The sequence below is a fragment of the Pogona vitticeps genome, chromosome 2, assembly GCF_051106095.1.
Source record: "Pogona vitticeps strain Pit_001003342236 chromosome 2, PviZW2.1, whole genome shotgun sequence".
Lineage (NCBI taxonomy): Eukaryota > Metazoa > Chordata > Lepidosauria > Squamata > Agamidae > Pogona > Pogona vitticeps.
Window position 1 is genome coordinate 281478126 of NC_135784.1, and position 25994 is coordinate 281504119.

Genomic DNA, 25994 nt, shown 5'->3' on the forward strand with positions numbered 1-25994 from the left:
CAGCTGCAGCACCGACATTCTTTCCAGGTACTTCTGTGATAGCTGAACTACACATTACATTAAACACACTGGTCCAAATTAAATAGCAGTTGCAGAAGAGGAACAATGAGGTAGAAACTGTAGTGTAATGGAGGGACACAGCTGATCGTTCACATCTGGCACCGAGACCTTCCAGCTCCTAGTAGTTATTTAACTGCCAGCTGCAATTTTAAAAGGGGAGGGCCAGATATAGTAGCATTACAATGTGAATATAAGAAAATAAAAGTTGTAAAACAGAGAAGGGAGCTGGGAAGACTGAAGCTGGCCTTGTGGACCTTTTCCGTCCTATATCGCCCTGCCTGATTTTCCCACACTATTCATGTTATTACAGGGAAGGGAAGACATACACCTGACTTGTATCACATTTCAAACACTGAAATTCAGATGATCTCAGCTTTCTAGCCGAAAAGCTTAAAAAGTCTTGAAGAAGAGGTTCCTAAAATAATGCTTCTAGGCTAAACCTTATGGCATTCCATAAGTAGCTAATCTCAAAAGTTATGGAAGCGTACATGTGTCAAATTCCAAGAACATGCATCCCAAGAATTCTGCATTAATGCCTCTTTATCTTGTTATAATATTTTCACCACTTAACTCCACACTCCACTTTCCAGAGAGCTCCTTCTTCAAGCTGCATGACCATTACTGCAGCTAGTGTTACATACAGGCAACCATGAACGAGATCCTCACTAATCTATGGAGGCCTAAATATATTTCCCTAATATTATAGGCAATATGAATGAATTACAAAGATGTGTGTTTTGGTTTGTCCAGAATATCACTGGATTCTGCTTAGAAGATAGGTTTCTGTGCCTCATGTCTCCATCCAAGAAGCAGAAAGGTCAAAAGACTAGTGGAAGCCTTTCTTTCAGCCTGATGCCCACGGAGAAGAGACACAAAGTGGAAGAAAATGTACACATACTAGAACAGAGATGGGTAAAATGTTTCTCCCAGATATTACTAAATTGAAACTCCTAGTGTTCCTCAACATGCTCTCTGTGGCTGAGGAGTTGCAGTCCAGTAACATATACACGGTCACATTTTGCCTATTGATGGACCACAGAGGCCAAGAGGTAGTACTGACATTTGCCACTGTGAACGCTAGATAAAAAAATCTTATGCTATAATAGTTCTGGCAGTGCTACAGGATTCTTTGTAGTATTTGGTATAAGAGGAGTACCCCTTCAGTTTTGAAATTTAGTACACTTCTGACTCCTGCTATCCTGTGCAAATCAATAATTTATATTTCATTAGATATTCACAAGTATGTACAGGATTGCGGTCTTCAAGGGTTTCATTGCTGATGGTTGTATCATCATGGCCAGAGTCAGCCCAAGTAGTTTGATTGTGTTATGTTTGCATAGTATTATAGCTACATATAAATGTTCCTCTCTGCTGCATATGCAGAAACATATATTGCAATAAAATTGTTTAAAACCTTTTTTTCCTCCCAGGAATAAATCAGAATTGGATTTCAACATGTTCATGTGCTCTTGTTTCGCCATAGAAAAAATAATTTCAAATGTCTTTCTTACCATCTGACAGATTATAAGAAGCAGCGGGGAGACATAGAGAAGAAGAAAGAGGAGTTCCGGCCCTGGCTTCTAGTCAATATATACACTATCGGTTTCTGCATACTTTTTACAACTTCTCCACTATACTGTGCTGAACAGCCACTGTGTAATTTCTCTGACATCAACAAAATAAAAATGTCATGTATTTAAACTGGATATTAAACTCAGAAAGGCACATTTCAGACACGTCAGGAAACTAAGGGTGGGAGTGTGTCTAACAGCAGTCTGGCTACATTAAGTTTGTGGGGCAGAACTATTCTTCTACCTGATGAAGCACTTCATCACTCAGAAAGAATACTGGTTGCATTGCTACTTTAAAGGAATCACTCTTTAGAAAATAATTTGATCCACTCTTTGATTAAGATCTTACTCTGAATGAATGACCTGTTGTCCAGGATATCATAGCAGAAAAGAAGACAAAAAGCTCAGAAGCCATTGCATTGTACTGTATATACCACCCACAATTTCTTTTAGTATTTCTCTGCTACAGATATCTGGAAATTCCAACAGTAATAGTTACATGCCCACACTTGGGCATTCAGGAGGAAGGCCAACCAATTTAATATTTCATAACACATTTTGCAAAAAAGATACAGTTATTTTATATTAAACTGTCAACGAACTTACACACATATTGTCAACATATCTGGAGTTAGCTCTGCAGTACAGACCTGCAGAATCCAGTATTCTTTGATGCCCTACGTAGGGCATCACAAATGTTAGACAGTGCATGCACAGCCCAGTTAGAGATGATGTCTCTTAAGAGACAGTCTCCCAGTACATCATTTAGGGGCACCTTTAAAATTTGCTTCAAGGAGCAAGAGACATGTAGACATTTCATTTAGGAAGCCTGTGGATATTTCTATGGCAGATAATCTAGGTTCAGGAAATACTTTCAGGTACATTTTGTAGTACCTACTGAAAGCAGCCAGTGTGCAGTGAGTGAGTAAGAGTGTCAGGCTATTGCTTACCAATCCTCAGGTCAAATCCCTCCCTGGACGTGGAAGCTCACTCTCTGTCCATCTCATTTACCCTGAAAACCCAAACCTCATAGGGCATCAGAAGATACTTGATGGCACATAACAAAAACAGAATAGCTAAAAAAGAGGCATTTTTCCTTATATAATCTAATTGGGATGTGTGTGTTCTTTGTAATGTTCAAAAGATTCTGCATGTTAACCAAAACATGCCTTTCTAAACAATAACAGGCAAGAAAGCTGTCATAAAGGTAAGGGTCCCTCTTTCTCTCCCTCCCTCTTTATCGCATATAGTTGAAATATTTATTCTTGCATCTCTCTACCTGACCTTTCAGGAGGTGCCTAAGATACCAGATTTCAGCCTTTAACCCCCACGACCCGATCAAAATTAGAGAAAGGAAGAATCCAGGCCAAAGGGGGCAGCAAGCATGTTTCAGGGAGGCGAGGTCTACTACTACCTTTCAGGGCCAAGAGATGCTCCTGTTTGGGCTGGGTAACATCCATCGCCCCCAGTCTCGCCACGTGGGTCCGTTCAAAGAATCAGCCAGGAACGAGTTTGTTCCAACTCGAGCTCAAAAACTCAAAACCCAGGCAATAACGAGAGCCATTTTTCCTGCGCTTCCGCAAACCACGACTGCACACCTTCTATAAACTCCAACTCCCAGAATGCTCTTCGTGCACGCGCGTTGATTTTTTCTCTGCCGGTTTCCGTAACCTTGACAGCTGCGTGAACTGAGGCAATAGACAACACCGCGAGACTCAGATTCCCTTTTTGCCTGTTTTTTTTTTTTTTTTGTAATCTTCTGAGGACTCAGAGGCCTCTGAACGCGCGTAGCATGATGATATTTGTAGTCTTTCGTGAGGCACGGCGTCGGTCTCAAAGTGCCCCGCGGTTCACCGGGAACAAAAGGGTAGCGTCAGGGAATAGGCATGCGTAGTGCGTCGAGAGTCCCGTCCAGAAAACCATAGACTGGGACTGCGACTGCGACGTCGGTGCAGTATCCCTCCATATCCCTCCCCCTCCCCCCCCGGCTCTCATTGGTGAAGCCGGCTTTCACTCAAGCCTCGTCCCGTCCCCTGAGCCTGAGGGACCGCAGCGGTGGGAGGAAAGCGGTATCTTCTCGTCCTTTTTTCCTTTAAGCGTTTCCCCCATCCAAGATGGCGGCGCTAAGTGTAAACAAGGTCGGAGCTGGAGCAGGAATGGATGCCGGGAGTAGGCAGCACCGAAGCCCCGGTGGGCCTGTGGTGAAGGTGAGGAGACTCAAGTGAAGCCGGTCGGCCTTCCCAGATCGACTTGGTGCAGTTCCCTCGAGGGTTTTGGAGGACGGAAGGGAACGAAACCTGTGGAGAAACTGATCGTTAGGAAACGGAGAGGGCCCGCTTCGTTAACCCGGTTTTGGTTCCTTTCCTATAGCACTCCGTCAAACAGCTTCTTTATTTAAAAATAAAATAAAAACACCATCCCTTCGTGGGTATGTTGCTGATTGTGGATGAGGAGAAAAATAGTCCTTAAGCTAGGGCTGTATGTATTTCCTTTTCTTCATCTTTTCTCTTTGCTCGACATACCGAGCATGGGATGTCCAGTGCAATGTTTATATTAACTTTTTTTATTAGATAAGTGAGCAAATTGATAGAGAGCCAGGTTGTTTGTAGGGGTTACTCCTTTTTTTCCTAGTAACGTTCAGGCACTCTTTGCAGTTGTGTACAGTAATAAAGGTAAATTAAACAGGAGAAGCATCATAAGCACAATGATACCATAATCGCAAAACAGCAGACTCTTTTCTGTTTAAATTCTGCTTGTCATATAGCTACAGAAAGCATAGGAATTCTTCCAGAAAAATAATCTGGTTGTGCAGCACTAGTCTCAAGTGTGTGGATGAATAGAACATAGGAAGAGAATCAAACCTTCTTCCACATCTGAAATGTTATTCTTGTGGAAGTAAAATCTTGAAAAGCTCAGTATGAGTTTTTGAAGAGCAGTGGTTCTTTTTCTTCAAAGACTTTTTAAAGGATTATAGGTGAAAGCAAAGTAAAAAGTAAAAAAAACCAAAAATGTAGTGGCATCTTAAAGACTATGTTTTTTAATGAGAGCTTTTGTGGACAAGTCCATTTCATCAGACATAAGCTCACATTAAAAATATAAAATTCTTTAAGGTGCCACCACATTTTTGTTTTCCTTTTATTTTTACTTTGTTTTCACCTATAATGCTTGCACAGACTAACACAGCTAGCCCTTCTACAACTACTATTAAAGGATTGTTTCTCTGAAATGTCTTTTAACTTGGTTAACATTTTGTGACTAACAGGCAACTCCTGTAGCAACGTGCATGGAGATAAATCTCTTTGAACCTAGTGAGACTTGGGAAATACTGTACTCAGACCACAACAGTAAAGATACATTTTGTCTGACATGCTGTAAGATACAGGCTGCATCTTCCAGGATATGTTGACTAACTAATCTCTGCTGAATGTATAGAGTGAATGTACTGGTTTGATTAAGACTTGTTCTGTTCCTGCCCATCCCACCACAGCAGCACGTAATGAGCCTCAAACTATATTAACATCTTTATTTAAAATTGAAGACATTTTCTTATAAATTACAGGTTTTGGAATGTGGAGTTTGTGAAGATGTATTTTCACTTCAAGGAGACAAAGTTCCTAGACTGCTTTTATGTGGACATACTGTCTGTCATGACTGTCTTACCCGACTTCCTCTCCATGGAAGGGCCGTTCGGTGTCCTTTTGATCGCCAGGTTACTGAGTTAGGTGAGGCCATTTGGAAAAGATATAACTTGATTTGGGCTTTTGTTTGTAGATGTCATACATTGTACTTATCTGTTTGACTGGTATAATTACTGTAGGAATAGAATATTGCCAGCTAATTCAATATACTGATGCAAATTGCCACATAGTAAAATATTGAGATTGGTTTCAAAGACAGTTGCAATTCTGTCATGTGCCCCCAAAAAGGGAAAGTATGCTGCAAAGACTTTGAAAGGTTTGGGGAAGCAGAGCCTAATTTGCAAGATTAGGATTGCAACATACAGCATTTATGGCATTGGACAGATTGGATTTGTCCTCTGAACTTTTTTTGGGTTTCAGCTGTAACAATATTTGGCTTTTGGGAAGCTTTTGACATGAAAGCAAAAAATCAGGATCTGAATTATTAAACTCAGCAGGACATTGTAAGCCAGTTTACAAGAAATAAAGATTTTATGGTATATGGTAGTATTTTACTCATTTGCAATTTCTTGAACTTTGTGTATGCTAAATATGTTTTTTACTTTTCAAACATCCATGGGTATCTTAACATATTGCTTATGCATCTGTCTTAGGTAATTGTTTCATTGGTGGCAAAGTACAACGAGAACACTTTGATTCAAGCAATGTTGTGCTTCCAGTATTTTCCTGTATTTATAGAATATGGTACAATAGATAGAAAGATGACCCAGGACTCAGGAGACCTAGGGTCAAACTCACTGACAGTGATAAACCGCACCTTAAATACCTAATGCAAAAGTTTAATCAGAGTCATCATAACTGAGAAGTGATTTGACAGGACATAATAAACAACATAATGCCATTGAAATATGTGGAATTGTAAGAACTAAGAGGTGGAAGAAGATGTATTCCTGCCCTGAAGAGTTCACTGTTCACTATCTGCTGTTCAAATTTAGATTGTGATTTTTTGGGGATAGGAACAAGAGAAAGAAAGCAAATTAGGAGGCGAAAATAACAAGGAAACAGGTATATCCAAATACTATTGTTTTGGTTGGGATGAGAACTAAAGGAGTTAAAAGGTAGATTTTGATTATCTATTTAAAAGTACAGTGAGTGAGAGATGGCATTTATAGTTGAGAACTTGAGATGTCTTGTACCGTGGTACCTTGCTAAATGACAACCCCGCTAAACGATGAATCCGCATAACGATGACTTTCTGCAATCGTTATAGGGATTCGCAAAACAGTCATTCCTAATGGGGATTTTCTCTGGATGTCGATTAGGTCTGTGCTTCACGAACCATTTGTTCGCAAACAATGATTTTTTCGGCTTCGCAAAATGGCTGCCCTGTGTTTTCCAGACCTATGCTTTGCAGGGCAGCCATTTTTACAGCTGATCGGTGCTCAGCAAAATGGCTTCCCTATGGGCGATCTTCGCTGGACAATGAGGTATTTTCCCCATTGGAACGCATTAAACCGGGTTTCTATGCATTCCAATGGGGAAAGGGTTTTCGCATGACAACGATTTTGCTAAACAGCGATTTTCACAGGATGGATTATCGTCGTCATGTCACCACTGTACCTCAGTATTCTGTACCTCAGTATACCTCAGTATACCGTCGTCACCACTGTACCTCAGTATTCATCAGCCTTGACTCAGATGGTTAGTTGTTAGGCATAATGGAAATGTCAGTCACACAACATTTGAAAAGTGGGGAAAGGATGTTCCTCACCTCTTTCCTAGATATTCTGGGATGAACATGGGCATGGCAGTGGCATAAGAGTTCAGTTGTTTAAGGGAAGAAAACCACTTTATAAAAAGAAGAAAAGCAGCATGTTTTGTCAAGACTTGTTCAGCTTCTTCTTAAATTAGGGTGTGCTATGCTTAAAGATGACAACACTTACCAGGACTTTCAAATATGTGCTCATTAAGGCATTGGATGACTTGGCCTTTATAAACCTTCTTTATTCCTTGTGAGGTGTCCTTACAAGAAAACTGAAGAACCAGGAAATTGTGCTGTAGATTTGGGAAGAAATTTGGAGAGTATCTGCAAAATGAGAGTCCGTGGGTACACCCTTCATTATTTCCCAAAATATCATAGAATTAGATTAGGTTTATTTTGTGATTTAGGTCTTTTAATTGGCATACCCTGTCCCTAAAGCATACGGTCTTTTGAGCTATGCATTGTATGAAACTCATTTTCTCTACCACCTTTAAAGATCATAATGGGGATGCACAGAATATTTTGTTCATGGAGCTTTTTTAAAAATTTAATGGTAATTGCTAGAAAGATATTGTTTTCCTAATGGTTGTATTGAGACAATATGTCATGGTTTATGAAACCAAGTTATATGCAAACCTTTCGTCAACACCCAAAGCCTCTTCCTTTTCCCTTTGTAGTGTACAGAAATAAATCCAGGACATTTCTAGTTAACCTTCATTTTTTGTTACTGACAGTGGAACAAGCCAGGATCTTAAGATATGGCTTAGAATTGTTTAATATTCTGGCTCAGTTCAAAATTGATAACTGAAGTTTCTCAGTTCATGCAGAACATGAAGTAACAGTTAATTACAGTATAGACATAAGATAGCTTAAGACAAAGGAGATGTGTAAGATTGACAGAGATTTCTGCATGTCTTAGCTCCAGAAGCCAAGATATGACCATCCAAAACCCATTCATTATTTCTGGAATTGTGTTGCTTTTGATATCTGGTATCAAATATCTTTGTAATGTTCTTAATAGATTTCCTTTTGTGGATCCATTCCATTGTTGCACAGTGTAAACATACTCTCATATACTGTATAGGCATATATACCTTAGGAGGTAGCAGTCTCCTGATGAACAGGCAGGAAATCTTTATGTGAGTTAATTTGTAGTAGTAGAAAAAATACTGTAAGAGGGAAGCATAGACCTGTGTAAGAGGATTCTGAGATTCCCTCACAGACTGAAAGAGACATACTGTATAAATATGCATCAACTGTAGTTTAGAAAGTGGAACCAAAAAGAACCAAGCAAGGGAAAACAGTCTTGGTAAAGCATTAATAGCAATGAATGCAAGATTCATAATGGGTATTGTTTACTCTCAGCTGGCAGCTTCTGAGAGAGTAGCTTTTTTCCTCCACACTTGTGTTGTGTTCAAGACAAGTTATTTTTCTGAAGATTTAATCTGGTTTCTTCAGCACTCTTGGTTTCCTCTGCTGAAATTAAAACATGTACTGTATTCTGACTCTGATGTATTCAGTCACTGAAGAATCAAAGAGGAACATTTATCTAATCAGTGACTAGTACGTATACAGAAATCAATGGGTTCAGTATTCAGACTAGCATAGGGTGCATAATGCTGTCTTGTTTCTGAACTCATCTGATCAGATCTGCCTGATGCGAAGCTTGATGCCTTTTGTTAAAAAGGGACTGCCAAATGTTGTACGCTTTGAAACTGAGAACATGCCATTTATTTAATGAAACAGAAAAATCTATGGAATATTATTCTTTCATGTATGGCTTATGACAGAAATAAATATTTGTATAAGGTACTTGACAATAAATATTGAATGACTACTGCATTTGCTGGACTACATTTGTGTAGGCTTGATCAGTACTGACATTTCTACTAAAATACTACGCTGGAATCTGTCCATCAAAACACCATAATTGAAAACAAAGAAAATATAGCTGTCTTAAGTATTTATTCTGACCTTTAAAATATTTTTGTGTTTAGTGGAACTTAAAGCCTTCAGAGAATAGAGTGGTTTTGTTTGTTTGTGGTTTTTGTTGTTGTTTTGCAGTTAGCATTGAGCCAGTACAAAAGGGATGGAATCAACATTCGAAGGGATGTTGAAAATAAATAAATTAGCCATTAAAAATGAATGTTAGGTTGGAACCAAGGCCCCATTAAATGTGAGTGCAAAAACAAAGCCTTGTGCAAGCTAGTAGAATACATCTCATTGTGCTATATCACAGTGTGGATGGAATAGGTTGGTGAGGCAGTTAATGGGCAAGTAAGAGCAATGTCCAACCTCCTGCCAACCTAGCAGTTCGAAAGCATGTAAAAATGCGAGTAGATAAATAGGTACCACCTCAGTGGGAAGGTAACGGCATTCTGTATCTAGTCGCACTGGCCACGTGACCACAGAAACTGTCTACGGACAAACTCTGGCTCTATGGCTTGGAGACAGGGATGAACACTGCGCCCTAGAGTCAGACACAACTGGACTAAATGTCAAGGGGAACCTTTACTAAGAGCAATGAAAGCAAACACCTTATTTAACACAAGCTGTCCCACAAGGCTGATTACAGGCGAATCTAGTACTGTCTTGTTTTTCCTTTGCTTCAGTAACAAATTTGATTATTTTAATATTTTTTTTCTAAAAACAGGAGATTCTGGGGTCTGGGGATTGAAAAAAAACTTTGCTTTATTGGAACTTCTAGAGCGTCTGCAAAATGGGCTTGGCGGTCAGTGTGGGACAACTGAAGAAGCTATTGGCCTTTCTGGAGAGGTAGGAGTGATTAACAGTTCTTAAGTGTTTCATTTTGCTATAATATTATTATTTGCTATAATATTTGGGCTAGGGTTTATTTGTTTTTATTTACCGTATTTTTCGCACCATAAGACGCACTTTTTCCCCACAAAACAGGGGGGTGGAAAATCTGTGCGTCTTATGGAGCGAAGAAAACATTATATTTTCCTGTTTTCTTCTCCTAAAAATTGGTGCGTCTTATGGAAAGGTGCGTCTTATGGAGCGAAAAATACGGTATATTGTTTTTCAGTCAGCTTACACAGATGTTTGACTTAATTCAAATATTTCACCATTATAGGTGTTTGCTGTAGTCGTGGATCCAAATAATTATGATTTCAAGCAGTGGTTCCCAGCCTTGGATAACTCAGATCTTCTTGGACTGCAATTCCAAGAAATCCTAACCAGCAGAGTCAGTGGTGAAGACTTCTGGGAATTGCAGTCCAAGAACACCCAGTTACCCAGGGTTAGGAAACACTGATTTGGAGCCAGGATGGCCAATCTCAGCAGGACTGAGAGCCATTTTTTCAGATTTGCTAGCTATAAAATTCAAATAGGTGGGACCAAAAAACTAATTTGTATTTTTACTTTTTAAAAAGCAAATTTTGCTTTTAAACAAATTCTCTGGTTATATAGTGAAAAGTATATCACTGTAAAGTGCATCAGAGGTCATCAGAGGAGCCTTCCTTTCAGTCCCATTGCCAGCACAGGCACAATTGATGGCGATGCTAGAGAGGGCCTTCTCTGTTGCTGCTCTCAGTTTATGGAATGCTCTCTCCTGTGGGAGATTAGGATGGCTCTCTTTCTTTTATCCTTCCACTGACAATTGAAGACCCACTTTTTCAGGCAGGCTCTTAATAATCATGACTGAACCTATGAGTCTTATTTTTTACTTAAGATGGTTTTTAATGTTTTATATGTTTTTAATTAATTCAGTGTAGTTTAGTTTGTTTTATAGTCCAGTTGTTTTTAATGTATAATTTGTTGTCTTTTGATCCTGTTCTTTTTAATATTGTGAGCTGCCTTGAGTCCCCTTATCAAGAGAAAGGTGGCCTATAAATAAGAAAAATAAAATAAAATAAAATAAAGGTTGTAACAGTGGGTTTTTGCTAACTGAAAAATGGGTTTAAGCCAAAATAAAATACAGTGGTGCCTCGCAAGACAAGCGCCCCATTTAACGATGAAATCGCATTATGACTGTTTTTGCGATCGCTTTAGCGATTGCAAAATGATATTTCCTATGGGGGAATTTCAGTTTGCGATGATCGGTCCCCTGCTTCGGGAACCGATTCTCGCAAAACGACTATTTTCGACCAGCTGATCGGTGGTTTCAAAATGGCTGCCAGGTAAAAAAAATGGCTCCCCGCTCTTTTCTGGGACGGATTCCTCGCTGCACGGGCAGCGAAAATGGCCGTGCTATGGAGGATCTTCGCTGGATGGTGAGTTTCAAGCCCATAGGAATGCATTAAGCGGGTTTTAATGCGCTTCTGTGGGCTTTTTTATTTCGCATTACGACGTTTTCGATCTCTTGCTGGAACGAATTAACGTCGTAATGCGAAACACCACTGTAGTTTTTTTCCCAAAAGCTGAAAAACCCCTCTTATGCCTTCTAGTGCCCCTCTAATTGACAACGTTGCAGTGACACCTTGATTGTTCAGTTAGAAGTTTGATTGGGCACAGAGCTGAGATGCCCTGGTAGTTTGTCAGTTAGTTCCAGTTAGTCATGCACACCTCATGGGAACACCAATAAGATTTTCCACATTCACTGATGCTTGTGTTCAATCCCATTGTTATATATAAGCCACCAGTGAATAGGATGTGATTTTTTAAAATAAAAGTACATATATTTCTCTTTTCTGTTAGTGTATCATCCGCTGTGATGAGGACGAGACTCATCTTGCTTCCGTGTATTGCACAGTGTGTGCCACTCACCTGTGTGCAGAGTGTTCCCAGCTCACACATTCTACAAAGACTCTAGCAAAACATAGGCGTGTACCCCTTGCTGATAAACCTCATGAGAAGACAATGTGCTCTCAGCACCAAGTGCACGCCATAGAATTTGTGTGCCTGGAGGAGGGTTGTCAAGGCAGCCCCTTAATGTGTTGTGTCTGCAAAGAATATGGAAAACACCAGGGTCATAAAGTAGGTCTCTCTTTATTCTCTAGTTATGTCAGTGTTAATACATATTCACTTGCCTTTTTCTCTCTGCCAATCATAATAATTACTTTATCATATTTTGCTCCCTTTCCTGCTTGTTAGATTACTACTTTATTAATCTCACTAGTTGTATCACTCACAAGAACACTGCCTGTCTTTAAAGCTGCTCTCCTGAATCCACATGGCAAGTCTACTGACTGTGAATATATGCTTGTCTTTAATAATAATCTAAATGATTAAATTTTTCTTTAAATGGTTTTTGCTAGTAATCTTTGTGTACTTCTAAATTCATGTTTCACATATCTGTTGAAATAAGTTGTCCAGGTTTCTTATAATTAAGTTTTTAACAGGTAGATTTTTTATTTTTTGTGTCGTATTTCCACACAAGGCATCCAGGGTAGAATATCAAAGGGTTTACTTTTTCTACTTGTACAGATGTTTGTGAATATGGAGAGATACAAAAAGTATCAGGAAATGATGTTTACATTGATTTTGATGTTTTTCCCCTTAGCACAGTGTTTTAGAACCAGAAGCAAACCAGATCCGTGCTTCCATTTTAGACATGGCTCACTGTATAAGAACTTTCACAGAAGAAATATCAGACTACTCTCGGAAGCTAGTTGGAATTGTTCAACAGATAGAAGGTGGAGAGCAGATAATTGAAGATGGTGTTGGAATGGCTCACACTGAACATGTAAGCAATTTTTAATTTTTCTCAGCTTGCACATGTCTTTCTTGTAACTGCAGTATTCTTGTAATCCTTTTGCTTGTTTTTAAAGTAGTAGCATACAACATTATCCCGTGTTAAATAGAGTCATGAAAGCATTTTTATACCACCTCTTGTAAATAAATCAAGTTTTAGCAATGACATAAGCTTGCAAAGACTGAATAAGGTCAGGAAATCTCTTGTTGGGTCATGGGAATTCTACAAAATTTCTGGGATGGTCATATTGCTTGCTTAAAACCTGCTTAAGAGGCATCAAGTGGACCAGATAACCCCAATTAATATATTATCTTCTAGCATTTAGCCTATGCTATAGTGATTAGGTTATGCTTTTGTTTTGATGTAATCAGCTACGTAAGTGTCTTAAATCCATTTTGAAAACCTTTTAAACTAATTTTATACCTGTTTTTTAAATTACTTTAATCTGTTGTACATTTTATTGACAGCCCTTGGGAGGTCAGAAAGGTGGTAAATAAATGTTGTTATGATGGTGATACAGTTCTATCTTCAGTGCATTGTAGTTTTCCTTATGAACTTTGTATTCAAAAGCAATTTTGCTGATAGATTGTTTGTTTTTTAGCTGAAATGGGGAGAATGTTATAAGGAGTGAAACAATATTCTAAATAGACAAAGATCATTCATTCTGTTTTTTTAATTGAGTGAAGAATAGTAACACATGCTTATTAGAAGAATAAATACTAGTGGGGAAAGCCTGCCAAGTACAATTTTAAGTCAGAATTATAACTAATGCATGGGATAAGAGAAAACTATTTTAACTGCCCAGTAATAATTTAATGACCTGTCTCCTTGGTTTTACAATTACCCAGGTCCCTGGTACTGCAGAGAATGCTCGTTCATGTGTTCGAGCCTATTTTTCTGATCTTCACGAAACCCTGTGTCGTCAAGAAGAAATGGCACTTAGTGTGGTGGATGCCCATGTGAGAGAGAAATTGATCTGGCTTAGACAACAACAAGAAGACATGACCATCCTATTGTCGCAAGTTTCAACAGCTTGTCTTCACTGTGAAAAGACCTTACAGCAGGTAGAAGAGTCATAATGTCATTGAAATCCATATGGGTCTTGGACCATTTACTCTGTTACTAGCAATATTAGGCAGTTGGGAAAATGTCTCTGCTGTTATATATTGTATATATAACTTGCTTATTCCAAACCTTGATTTTACAAATTGTGGCATAGAACCCATCAGTGGATTGTAAAAGATTCTTGATGTGTTACTGATAGTACTGTCTCAAAGCACAGAGATGGAATCTGTCAAAATCCTAACTATAGTATGGCAACAAATATGGAAAATCAAACAATGGCCCACAGACTGGAAATGCTCACTATACATTATAGCCCCCAAGGAAAGAGATGCCAAGGAGTACAGTAACTATAGGAACATTGCTCTGATTTCCTGTGTAAGGAAAAATTATGGTCAAGGTCTTGCAGCAAAGGCCTTTATCTTATATAAATGCCTGATGTCCAAGCTGGATTCCAAAAAGGAAGAGGGACTTGGCATCATATTGAAAATATCTGCTGGCTACTGGAGTGGACAAAAGAATTTCAGAAGAAGACCAGTCTATGCTTTAAACTACAGCAGAGCCTTTGACTGTGTGGATCACAGGAAACTATGGGTTGTGCTGAAAGAAACGGGTGTGCCTCAGCACTTGATTATTTTAATGCGTAATCCATATTGTGGACAAAAAACTATTATTAGGACGTGTTGAAACTGAGGCTGTCCTAATTTGGGCATATCATGAAAAAGCCAGATTCTCTGGAAATGATAATCATGCTGGGAAAGATTAAAGGCAGCAGGAAAAGAGGAAGATTAAATATGAGATGAACTGATTTCCTGAAGGAAGCCACAGGCTTGAGTTTACAAGAGCTGAGCAGGACAGGACACTTTGGAGATTGCTCATTGATAGGCTTGTCATAAGTCAGAGGTGACTTGATGGGACTTAACAAAAACAACAGTTCCATAAGGCAGATAAAAAGCTTCTGTAAATGGCATATATTCTTGCATTTCTTTGCTGAATTCATCTTAGTTATAGCACAGTTTTAAATCTGCTTCAGATAAAGCACTATTTTGTAAATGTAAGTTCTTGTTTTGTGGGATGTTGGTAGGGAATACATGTAAGTGATGCTGTGTGATTGCATTAATTTTAGCTTTCTTTTTTAGGATGACTGCAGAGTTGTGTTGGCCAAACAAGAAATTACAAGGCTTCTAGAAACACTTCAAAAGCAGCAGCAACAATTTACAGAGCTTGCAGACCACATACAACTTGATGCTAGCATTCCAGTTACTTTTACAAAGGTACAGTTCTTGAACTCTCAAGATTCTGAGTGTGAAGATCTTTGTAGTTTTTGTCTTCCCTGCCGTCCTACACACATACAATATATGTGAAGCTCAGATTTGTGTAGCTTCAAAAGCCATGTGATACATGGAACTAGTTGGGGTGAGATGAAAGCTCTATTCCTTGTCTAATGAGATTCAGTGGTTCTTGATCTAATAGTGAAAAGTGGAAGATGAAACAGTATATAGTGGTGCCCCACTTGACGATGACCCCGCTTGATGACAAAATCGCTTTACAGTGACCCTATGGAGGATCTTTGCTGGACGATCAGGTATTTCCCCCATTGAAATGCATTGACCGGTTTTCAGTGCATTCCAGTGTATTCTAATTTTTCGTCATGCGGGGGGGGGAACCCCATTGGAATGCATTGACCAGTTTTCAATGCATTCCAGTGGGTTTTTTTGCTTGACGACTATTTCGCTTAACAGCGATTTTAACGGAATGCATTATCATCGTCAAGCGGGGCACCACTGTATATGCCAGTATAACAGTATGTTATTTTAGTGAGTATATCATCTCTAAAGAGAGAAACTTCACAATTTATGTGCCTGGAAGAATTTCTTCATTCCAGTGTTCCTTCTAAAATAGGGTTAGGCTTTAAAGCAGGGAGTCTCCAAACTATGACCAATGGGCCACATCTGGCCTGCCTTGCCGTTTTGTCTGGCCTGTTCCCTTCAGCCCGTGCACGCAGGGTGGGTGGACAATTGCGGGTATGCGCGCACACACATTCCTGATCCTTTGGCCCTCAAAAACCTTGAAAATATCCAGTGTGGCCCTCATGGTCAAAGGTTTGGAGACCCCTGCTCTAAAGGTTCCTCGTTTAGTCTACTAGAGCCCTTTCCAAGTGAAATTCCCTACACATCACTCTCCCAATTGAAATGATGAGAGATACCTAGGAAGATCCCACTCCTATATCCAATCCCTGTTAACAGGTGGGATTTCCTCTGCCACATGTTGCAAGCTGTGAATTCCCTTGGACTTTTCAGCATCATTGAATACCATAGGCTGCAGTATTTTGCCAGAATAACTCTGGGTTGTAGTGGTTCTGCTCTTGTGGCACACTGTACGCTGATGACATTCAACTATGCCTCTCCATTCTGCCTGAATCAAAAGAGGTGAGATAGATGCTTGAAGACGGGGATGGTTATGCAGAGGCCAGCCATCAAGATGAATCTTGCTAAGGTGACAGTCCTGTGGGTTGGTATTCTCTGATCCAGGAACTAGGGTGAAGGCCTGCTGCAGTTCTCTGAAGGCCTGGTTACTACAGGACAACCACACAAAAATGTTAATAGAGGTGCAGGTGGCTTCAGTGGCAAATAGTTCTTATGCTTAGCTGTTCTTGTTTGTGGACTTGGGGGAGCATGGCCTCAATTGTCTAATAATCTTATAATCTGATTCTACAATTTGCTCTGTGTGATATTCCAGAAGCTGCACTTGGTACAGAATATTACTAAAGTGGAGTAGCTGTGTGGGATCACACGGTACTACTGATCTTCAGGCTGTTGCACTGGCCGGTTGTTAATTTGAGAGGTACCTGGGACTTAGGATACAAGAATTTAAAAGAATGATCTCTCCTGGTACTAGCACACCCATGCTTTAAGATAAGCCATGGAGGACCTGCATATGGTCCTGCCAATGGTTATTGCTTGTAGTTAGTTACTTTAAGTAGGACTATACTCATGCTGGTATATCTGTTACAGAATTTCCTTCCTGATTTATGAAGTTGACCTTCATATTATTATGTTTTTGGTAACAACTGAAAATGCACCTGTTTGCCTTGCCTTGTCCTGAGATCTTTGTTTCAAGTTTGTATGTGTTGTGTTTGCTCTATGCTGCTGTGGGAAATATATGAATAAAATATAATAAGGCCCTTGTATGGTGTTCCTTAATTGCTTGGATGACACTTGGAATTCACATGGTGCTTATTCACACTCACCTTGTGAAAACAGACAATCCATTTTTTTAAAAATAAGTCTTCAGTGTCATGAATGAGATTCAAAACATAGATACCCACAAGCATTGCTGCACACAAATTAGGAACTGTCCAACTTTCTTTCATTGTGATGTTTATCTTGGCTGTTCATTAAAAGTAAAATAATATTCTAAGTGAGAAACTTCGGTAACACTTTGCATTCTAGTTTCCTTGGGTACAATTTATGTTGTTATGTGCTGTCAGGTTGGAACCAACTTACAGCAAACCTGATAGGGCTTTCATGGTAAGTGAGACAATTAAGGAGTAGTTTTAGCACTTCTACACCCCCAGTGAGTTTCCACAGCTGAGCAGGGATTCAACCCAGGCCTCTTGAATCCTTGCCCTATTCTGTCCACTACAGCACGCTGGGTCCCTTTTTAGTACAATACTTGGAGCTAAATAATGTTTTGCAGGTCATGTGGGGAACTTTAAGGTCTGCTCTCTTATAAACCCTCCTTTTTTCTGCAGGACAACAGAGTACACATTGGACCAAAAATGGAGATTCGAGTAGTAACACTTGGATTGGATGGAGCAGGCAAAACTACTATTTTATTTAAATTAAAGCAAGATGAATTCATGCAACCTATTCCAACGATAGGCAAGTAACATTAATTTTGGAAACACTGAACTTTGGATGTAAGCATTTTGTTGTAAAAGTATAATGAAGTGCCTTTTTTCCTCTTAGGTTTTAATGTTGAAACTGTTGAATATAAAAACCTGAAATTCACAATTTGGGATGTAGGTGGTAAACATAAGCTGAGGCCTTTATGGAAACATTATTACCTCAATACACAAGGTAAGAGAGCTCTATTTTTCAGATAGTGGAGTTTGTAGAACACTATGGCCAGTGTTCTGTTCGGTGTAAGAATAATCATGTGTTTCTGTGCTCCAGCAGACTCCCTGTTGTGTGCCTATTCACACACCTAATCCATCAAGCATTGAGGGACTGGCATGCAAAGAGGAGCTTGCTGGCATAGCAACAATGTCTATGGAATTGTGTCATGCAACAGGATAGTGATCAATGTACATTTAATAATTAGACTGATAAAAATTTAATAATCAGATTGTCTGTGGTTTTTAAAAAATAACTTTTTCTTTGTTTATGGTTGCATTAATTTGAAAGTACGTTCCATGGAAACCCATGGATATTGCATTTCATGACAAAGGGAGACGAGTAATTCCTTCCCTTTTCACTGCTACCTGTGGAATTTTTTAGTTGACCATGGCCGAGACTGTGTTGCTTATCATAGTAACGCTAAAATAGGTCTATTGAATCAATGGGGATTTGGTGAGTCAACCACTAAGTTTCTTTAATTCATATAGGCCTACTCTGGTTGCAGCCTATTTTGGCATAGTAAGTGGCAACTAGCTGGCCCATTTGAACCATTGCAACTTATGGAGAAGTTAATTCATCAAACCTTCATTGATTTGGTGGACTACTGTGATAAGCAAAAGATTTCAGCCCATCTCTGTTCTGCACAATTTGAATCCATTTTATAAAATTCTGAAACCACATGCGGTTTACTTAATTTTGGATGTAAACTCTTATTCTTTTGCTGGTGGATTGTATTCATGAAGAAAATGATTGAATTATCAGTTTTTAATAAGTAAGCAGATTCTGGTGACATTTGAACAGACCTGAGAATGTTTAACTCCAGTTAAAATTTTAATCTGTAGAATGTAGGATTGACATCATTTATCTGCTCTCCATTTTACAGTATCTGAATATGGAATGAAAAAAAAAAGTTAACACAATGCAACTGCATAATTATTCTCTTTCTGTAGCGGTGGTGTTTGTTATTGATAGCAGCCACAGAGACAGGGTCAGTGAGGCACACAGTGAACTTGCCAAACTGTTAACAGAGAAGGAGTTGCGAGATGCCTTGTTGCTGATCTTTGCCAATAAGCAGGTATTTTAATTCCTTCTCTCCTCTTCTCCCTCACCACATTTCACTTTATTTTGCTAGTACTGTATGAAATAGGAGTGAGTAAACAAAATGTCAAAACAGATTCATTCTATTTGTTTTTCAGTAAAGAGAAGACTATACATTCTTTAGTCCGGAATAGAGATGGGCATGAACTGCCAGTTTGTGCTGCTTTGCCCTTTGGGCAAATAGTTGTTTAGTGGTTCCCAGCCTCACTTCCTCCAGCAGGCACCCACTCAGAGGGAGGGCGCCAGCTTCCCTGCCCTGCCTCTAGCTGCTCTGAGTGAGCACCCACTGGAGAAGATGGGTCTGGGAAGTGCCAGATACCTGTTAGTCCAAAGGATGAAGTGGCATGAACTGCTGTACCTGTGGTTCATGCCCATCTTTAGTCCTGACCATTTTGTCTGCTGAATGTCACTGAAATTTGGAGGGTGGGGCAAGCCTTATGCACCAGGTTGATGTGACAGAATGCCACATGCAAGGCAGCTGGTTTTATGATTCCTAAGTTCAATGAGTGTCCCCTTAGGCCAGTCCTGGGCAGCAGATCAAATACAGTGGAGCCTCGCATTACGATGTTAATTCGTTCCAGCGAAATCGCTGTAGAATGAAAACATCGTAAAGCGATTTTAAAAAGCCCATAGAAATGCATTAAAACCCGATTAATGCATTTCTGTGGGCTTGAAACTCACCGTCCAGCGAAGATCCTCCATAGCGCAGCCATTTTCGCTGCCTATGCAGCAAGGAATCCGTCCCAGAAAACAGCGGGCGGCCATTTTTTTACCCAGTGGCCATTTTTAAACCGCCGAGCAGCTGTGTGAAAATCTTCGTTTTGCGATAATCAGTTAGCGAAGGTAACCGATCATCGCAAAGCGAAAAAACTCCATAGGAAACATTGCTTTGTGATCGCTTTTGCGATCGCAAAAACTTCTTCGTTATGCGATTTCTTCATTAAACGAAGTGCTCGTCTTGCGAGGCACCACTGTAGTGAGGGAGGACTAGAATTGGAATGCAGTAACATCAAGGTGGACTTCTAGTTGTCCATCTGTAGTGTTACGTTATCATTAAGCTATGTTGCAGAATGCTGTGAACTCACTGTTAGATTATATTTGACATTCTGGGAAGAATTTGACCTCTAAAAGAACTTGATGCTGGAGATTTGCCTTCCCTAGAGCAGTTCACCTGTATTCCTAATCCTTTTAATTTCCTCTGCTGGGTTTGCTTTTTACACATCTCCTCTTAATTATTATTATTTATTATTTTTTTAAAAAATTATCCTACCTTTCTCCTTAAAAAGGACTCAAGGCGACTTATATCATTGAAAGACAGTATTTAAAGTTGAAAACACAACCCAGTCCAAGCAGTAAATCTAAAATTCACACACAAGTAGCCAATAACCGAACACTCTTTTGAAGCATACCAGGTTCTGACTTTGTTTCCATGGTCATGTGTGTTTGAATGCAATTGTGTGAACAGCTCACATTGTTAGTAGCTGTCACTTTCCACCAGCAACTGAACATGCATGAGATGGAAGCCAGTTGTCAGAAATCCTGCTGTTGTAAGCTGTATTGCATAAATTGGGGGTTGCCTGCCCTTAGTTTACTAATCTTGCCCCCAAGGCCTAGCCACTTCTGCCTTTAGGCACAAGCTGTTCCAAATATATCATATTCTTAAATAACAATACTTGTAATTTGGTTTGTCTACACATTGATTAAGTATGTGATTGCCCTTTCTAGGATGTGGCTGGAGCACTTTCAGTAGAAGAAGTCACAGAATTGTTGAGTCTCCACAAATTGTGTTGTGGTCGTAGCTGGTACATTCAAGGTTGTGATGCCCGAAGTGGCATGGGACTGTATGAAGGACTGGACTGGCTCTCAAGACATCTGGTGGCTGCAGGTGTACTGGATGTAGCATAAGATCTTATCAAGGAGCCATTAAACTTGAAAATCTATTTATTTGTGTAATTCAAGATGGTCAAAGATGAATTTTCCATCTAATTACTTTCTGCACATTTTCCCCCTAAAGAAAACAACTAAAAGTTTTGCCGAAATGATTATTGGAGTGTGGTACAGTGAGTATGTAATTCTTATACATTGTGGTAATTGAGTAGAGTGGTGCTGTGGTGAAAGGTGCCTTGATTTTTTTAAAAAAGAAAGTGTTTTCAACTTCCTTATTAAACAAACTAATATTTTGTTATAGCAGTACTTTCAGGACCTGGCTTTTATTTGAGCTCACTCCATTGAAAGTTGACACTAGTACATTAGTCTTGGATTGGATCCAGGCTTAGGTGCCTGCACATACATTAAAGGAAATAGACTTCCTTCATTCCTGTGGTAGCTTCTCCAGCCCCTCAAAAAAAAAAAAAACTATACAGGTCTGGATAATGCAGTGGGACAGGAGGGGGAAATCTCTGAAAATTGGCTGGAAAAACTTCTGTATGCAGATCCCTTATTGCCCATAGAAGTCCTATTCTGGATCCAATTCTTTGTTTTTCAGTTTTGAAGTGAAGACATATGCAACTCTTTTTTCACATTACCAGTATTAATCAGAATATATTCAAGTGTAGTATGGACTCAGCTGTTTAACTCTTTGGTCTAGTTAGCAGCTTTTAAAAATGAAAGCAAAACCTAAAGCCTGTGTTTATCAGATCCACTGATCATTACTGCTTTCTTCAGAGACTTGTTCGCTCTTGTGCCTTCGCAATTATAATTTTTTTAAGTGAAACAGATTTGAAATTCTTAACCCACATGTCCCCATCTGTGCTCCTGTTCAGAATTGGAAAAAACTTGCCTTGTTTAGAGGTTTATACATTCCTTTTCAACATTATTTTTCAATTACGTAGCATTTCTAAATACTATTGCATTTTAAATTTTTGTTGGCAACAAAATGTAACAATTCCTTATATAGTGAAACATCAGGAAGTTGACATTTAGCAAAATGTATCTTCTGGAGGAAGTAGGCAGAAGGTATGATGAATTATTTGTTTTGGCTGATTTACATTATTTGAGGCTCTGTGGCACTTTGTCAGTTGAAGTACCTGCCCCCAAACCTAGTGGGCCTTCTGTTAGTATAATACCATAATTTGTTGAATTTGTACTTGCTTTAAATCATTATTTTTTTCTTGTCTATTTTCAGTTGTATTCACTGAGGATTAATAACAAAAAACTTTGCAGTGTTTAACCCATGATTCCCAATTGTTACTGGATTCAATTTCCACATAAGTTTTTTAGTGCAGTGGTCAGATCTTGAGAAATCTTGGAGGTGCAGTTGAGAGGAAAGCAAAGGAATGGGAGAAAGAAAGAAGTTCCATGATTATAGTTGGAAAGGAGAAACTTGTTTTATGTTGAAGAGATTAGGTATGTGATAGTAGGAGACTTAATAAGCAGTAGAGTTAAGGAGAAAATATTAGCACAGGAAGCAAAGTGTATTGGCAAAGAAAGCAGGTGGCATTTGGAAGGGGAAATGGCAGAAACTGATTCTGAATGTTAGGATTGCACAGATTGGTACTTACCTTAGATTATCACATTGATCTTTTCCCCCTTATTGGTTTGAACATGAGTTTTGGACCCCAGGCTGCTCCTCTCCTGCTTACCTTATCTCCTCCATTTCCACCAGAAATTCTGTTTCAAATCTGGAATGCTGTTTACCACTGTTTTCCTGATTAATTTCTCTAGTGCTCCAAATATTACTATATTTTCACCAAATACTGAAATTACATAAACAAATTATTGAAACCAAAGGTCCCTCCAAAGATATCCTGTAGTCCACTCCTTTTGTTTCTTCATTCTCCTCATAGGGCATTCATAGAAGGGGAAAACATTGCCTTACATAAGAACCAGCCATAAAATAGATGTCTGAGCTTCTCCTTCATGATACATCAAAGGACAGTGAATTGATGTTAGGTTTCCAGTAGTCTGAATGAACAGCAGAGAAAATAAACTCCCCTGATATTCCTAAACATAACCTAGGTGAAGTCTTTGATCACTGACATGCCTTGCTGTCAACCTCTTATTCAATGGCACAATGACATATTCATATCTCCAGAAAAGATAATCCTGATTATTTTCATTATTAGCTGATGGGAAATATAAAATTTTGGAAGTTGAATATCCTTTCTTGCACCTCCTGCACCTCTTTATATGTAGACACTGAAGCACAATTTCCTGTCGCACTGGCTATTTCTGTTCCTCATTGCATAGTTTGAGCTTTGTCTTCAATTTGCGGCTCTTTCGTTTTGGCTATGATTGTATAGCCAATAGTTTGCATATTTTTCCCTGTGAACTACTTTGTTAATAAGGAAAGCTCTGTATCAGGATCTATAGCGATTTACCTTAACTTTGTTCTCTTTAGTATATGGTTAGCTAAGTACCTCTGACTTTTGCATTTTGAGGACACTCCCCAATATTTTATAGCACAAAAAAGAAGTATCTGTGGTTGTGCTGCATCCCAGAACCTAGATCCTGATTCCAGCGAGTGGTCACTATTTCTGCATTCTAAAGCTATAGTTGTGGATGGAGGGGTTCAGGCAGGCAAACCTAGGGATGACAACTGTGTAGAGAAGACCCATTCTGTATCCTAGCAGTGTAATATTCTAAGTGCTGAATAAACAGTTTACTATTTAATGATTGTAGAGAATACAAAGATATTAAGGCACTAATTTGTTATTCTCCAAGAAATACTACAGCTCTTCAGAACACCTTAACAACAGTTCATTGGTACAAAAATAGATAACTTTATAGCTGTACATGCAAGTCTTGTCCCTAATAAATGGGAGATCTATTTGTGTCCCTGTATAGGATGTGTGAGGAAAAGGGCATATGTTGGGGCTTACTGGCCCACAGACTGGAACACCCTCAGTTGATGTTATTAATACTGCTTGATCATCTGGGAACCCAGCCTCATGGCATGAATCAAGGAAAGTTCTCTTTCTAGGGCATATGAGGAACTCAACTTGGGGCCTCACATGACCGCCACACTTCCAGATTGTAGCAGGTGGCCACAGCATCAATTCATGCTGTAATGAACTTGTGATCCTTGCTGTTCTCCATGTTATTTAATGAATGGGCTGGAGCAGAGAATTGGCCCACAGTCAGGATGTCTGGTTACTGGATTCTGGTCATATGCAGCAGTAAACTTTGTATGGTGATTTATAACCTGTTCTGCATTACTGCCCTTTTGTTTCCACCAATTTGTGCCACTAATGCAAAGCCCATTCAAAATGTTACTGCTGAACATTTTGCTTTTTGCTGCAGTAAATATGTTGATTTTTTTAATCAGGCTTACATGTTGAGATACACAGTGCAGCCTAGGTATCTTAATAGGAAATAAATTATATAGTATTAATGTGGCTCACTGCCAAGCCACTGTGCATAGGTTTAACTATACTTCCAGTTTAGGTAATGATGTTCCATGTAAGTTTGTTTAAAATATTTTAGAATACAATTCTGTATTCTCATCTGAAACAGCATAGGTGAATGATATCTCACGTTGAATAACACTTAGATCCCTAAGTGATTTTACATCTTCAGAAATATTGGAACAAATAGGCCTGTTTATATGCATTCTGAATTTAGATGTAGCATAAATGACAGATTCCAAGGTTAAAAGGAAGCATACGATTTTGCTAACTTCTTAAGACACAGTTCCTGGTTTGGGGATATTATAGATGAAGAAGTTACTTATGCATTCTACAACCACTCTCACTTTTAATTGAAATGTTCTTTATTGAATCTTCCTGCTTTGTTATACAATGACTGGCTAGAATTATCTAAACAAAACTAGAAGTGATTTATCTCCAAGCAATTATTTTCTACTTTAACTAATGCATGATTAGGCAGTTCTTTTCGATGGAAGGTCTGTGTGTATTTGAATTAGTTTGGAGGCTTTCTGTTACATTTCAGTGAGTCAGATTTTCATTTATGCACTTTTATTTAACACTATTGAAATGCATGACACAGCTTAATATGGAGCAGTTGGGAAAGTTAAATGTGAATTGTTCTTTGGCAACTTTGACTGCTGTAATTGTACTGTTTTGGGCCCTTTACTCCTTGTAAAATCCAAAATGTTGATTTCAGGGCACTGTGGAGAACTACTTGTTTTTGAAAAAGCTCTTAGTTCCTTAACACTAACAGAATTCAGGCTCTGCTACAAATGTAGTTTTATTGCATAAGTATTATTTTAACTGAAATCCACTCAAGTGACTGTGAAAATAGGTACTGCAGTTATTGAATTCAAGTATTAACCGGATTCACTTAGCAATCCATTTGTACTGTACATAACTACTTCAATTATAAATTTGTTTCATATGTTGTTGAGCTTTAATTCAATTTAGTGTACTGATGTGTGCCAGTTTTAGTGTTTCAATTCTTAATTTTTATTAAAAAAGTATAACTTGTCTTAAGAGCAGACAGTATTTGAGTAAGCACTCATTTGTAAAAAAAATGGATCATAGTCAAGTTTTAACTGAAATGAAAGTGCAACATTCAACGACTTTAAAGAAAAGTATAGTAACTTCTTGCTTCAAAGGTAACAGTGCATAGAGCTTAATGTCTTGATATAATCTGGCTTTTAACTGTATGTATTCAGTTAATTTCCACTTCTAGATTGGGAATGAAAAGGTGAAGAGGGGTATTGCATCATAGTGTCTGTGCTCTGGAGCAACACTAGGTGTAAAACAGCTTACAAAAACAGCATGTGATGTAACAATTGTAATATTGTGGCTTCAGAATTGTTTTGGAGCCCTAACAGTAAAACTTCTTTAACCAAGACTGTGTGTCTCCTTTCTGGTGGAACTAATGAAGTGCAGGGGAAGTACTCCTAGTGCTTTTATTAAAACAGAAGTCGAAAATTCAATATTTAGTTATGCAAAAGAAATTTAAAAGCAGGAATTCTAAAATATTGTTATGCATAAATGTATGGCATAAGGTAGAATAGAACACATTTTAACAAGCATGTTATAACTGCCTTCACAGTATTGATAAAAACAATACTTTCTTTGAAATATTTGCTACTGTTTGTGTGCTGAAGAAAGTTTTAACATT

The 25994-nt window shown here is 38.7% G+C and overlaps 2 protein-coding genes across 5 annotated transcripts in view; one reads left to right on the plus strand and one right to left on the minus strand.

The window, feature by feature from the left end:
- The window catches only part of TRAPPC13 (trafficking protein particle complex subunit 13), a 25472-nt gene extending 22188 nt beyond the window's left edge, over positions 1-3284 (minus strand). For all 4 annotated transcript variants that reach the window (XM_020783685.3, XM_020783684.3, XM_020783683.3 and 1 more), the window contains exon 1: positions 3046-3284. In XM_020783685.3, coding sequence (XP_020639344.1) covers positions 3046-3091 — 46 coding nt within the window. In that variant the 5' untranslated portion in view covers positions 3092-3284. The remainder of the gene's footprint in view (positions 1-3045) is intronic.
- Positions 3278-25719, plus strand: TRIM23 (tripartite motif containing 23). The gene is made up of 11 exons (XM_020783681.3): positions 3278-3838; positions 5191-5353; positions 9685-9806; positions 11688-11966; positions 12493-12675; positions 13533-13748; positions 14886-15020; positions 17501-17630; positions 17718-17828; positions 18818-18942; positions 20691-25719. Exons 1-11 carry the CDS (start codon positions 3746-3748, stop codon positions 20868-20870), a joined length of 1737 nt encoding a protein of 578 aa, XP_020639340.1. The 5' UTR covers positions 3278-3745; the 3' UTR covers positions 20871-25719.
- The last annotated feature ends 275 nt before the right edge of the window (positions 25720-25994 follow it).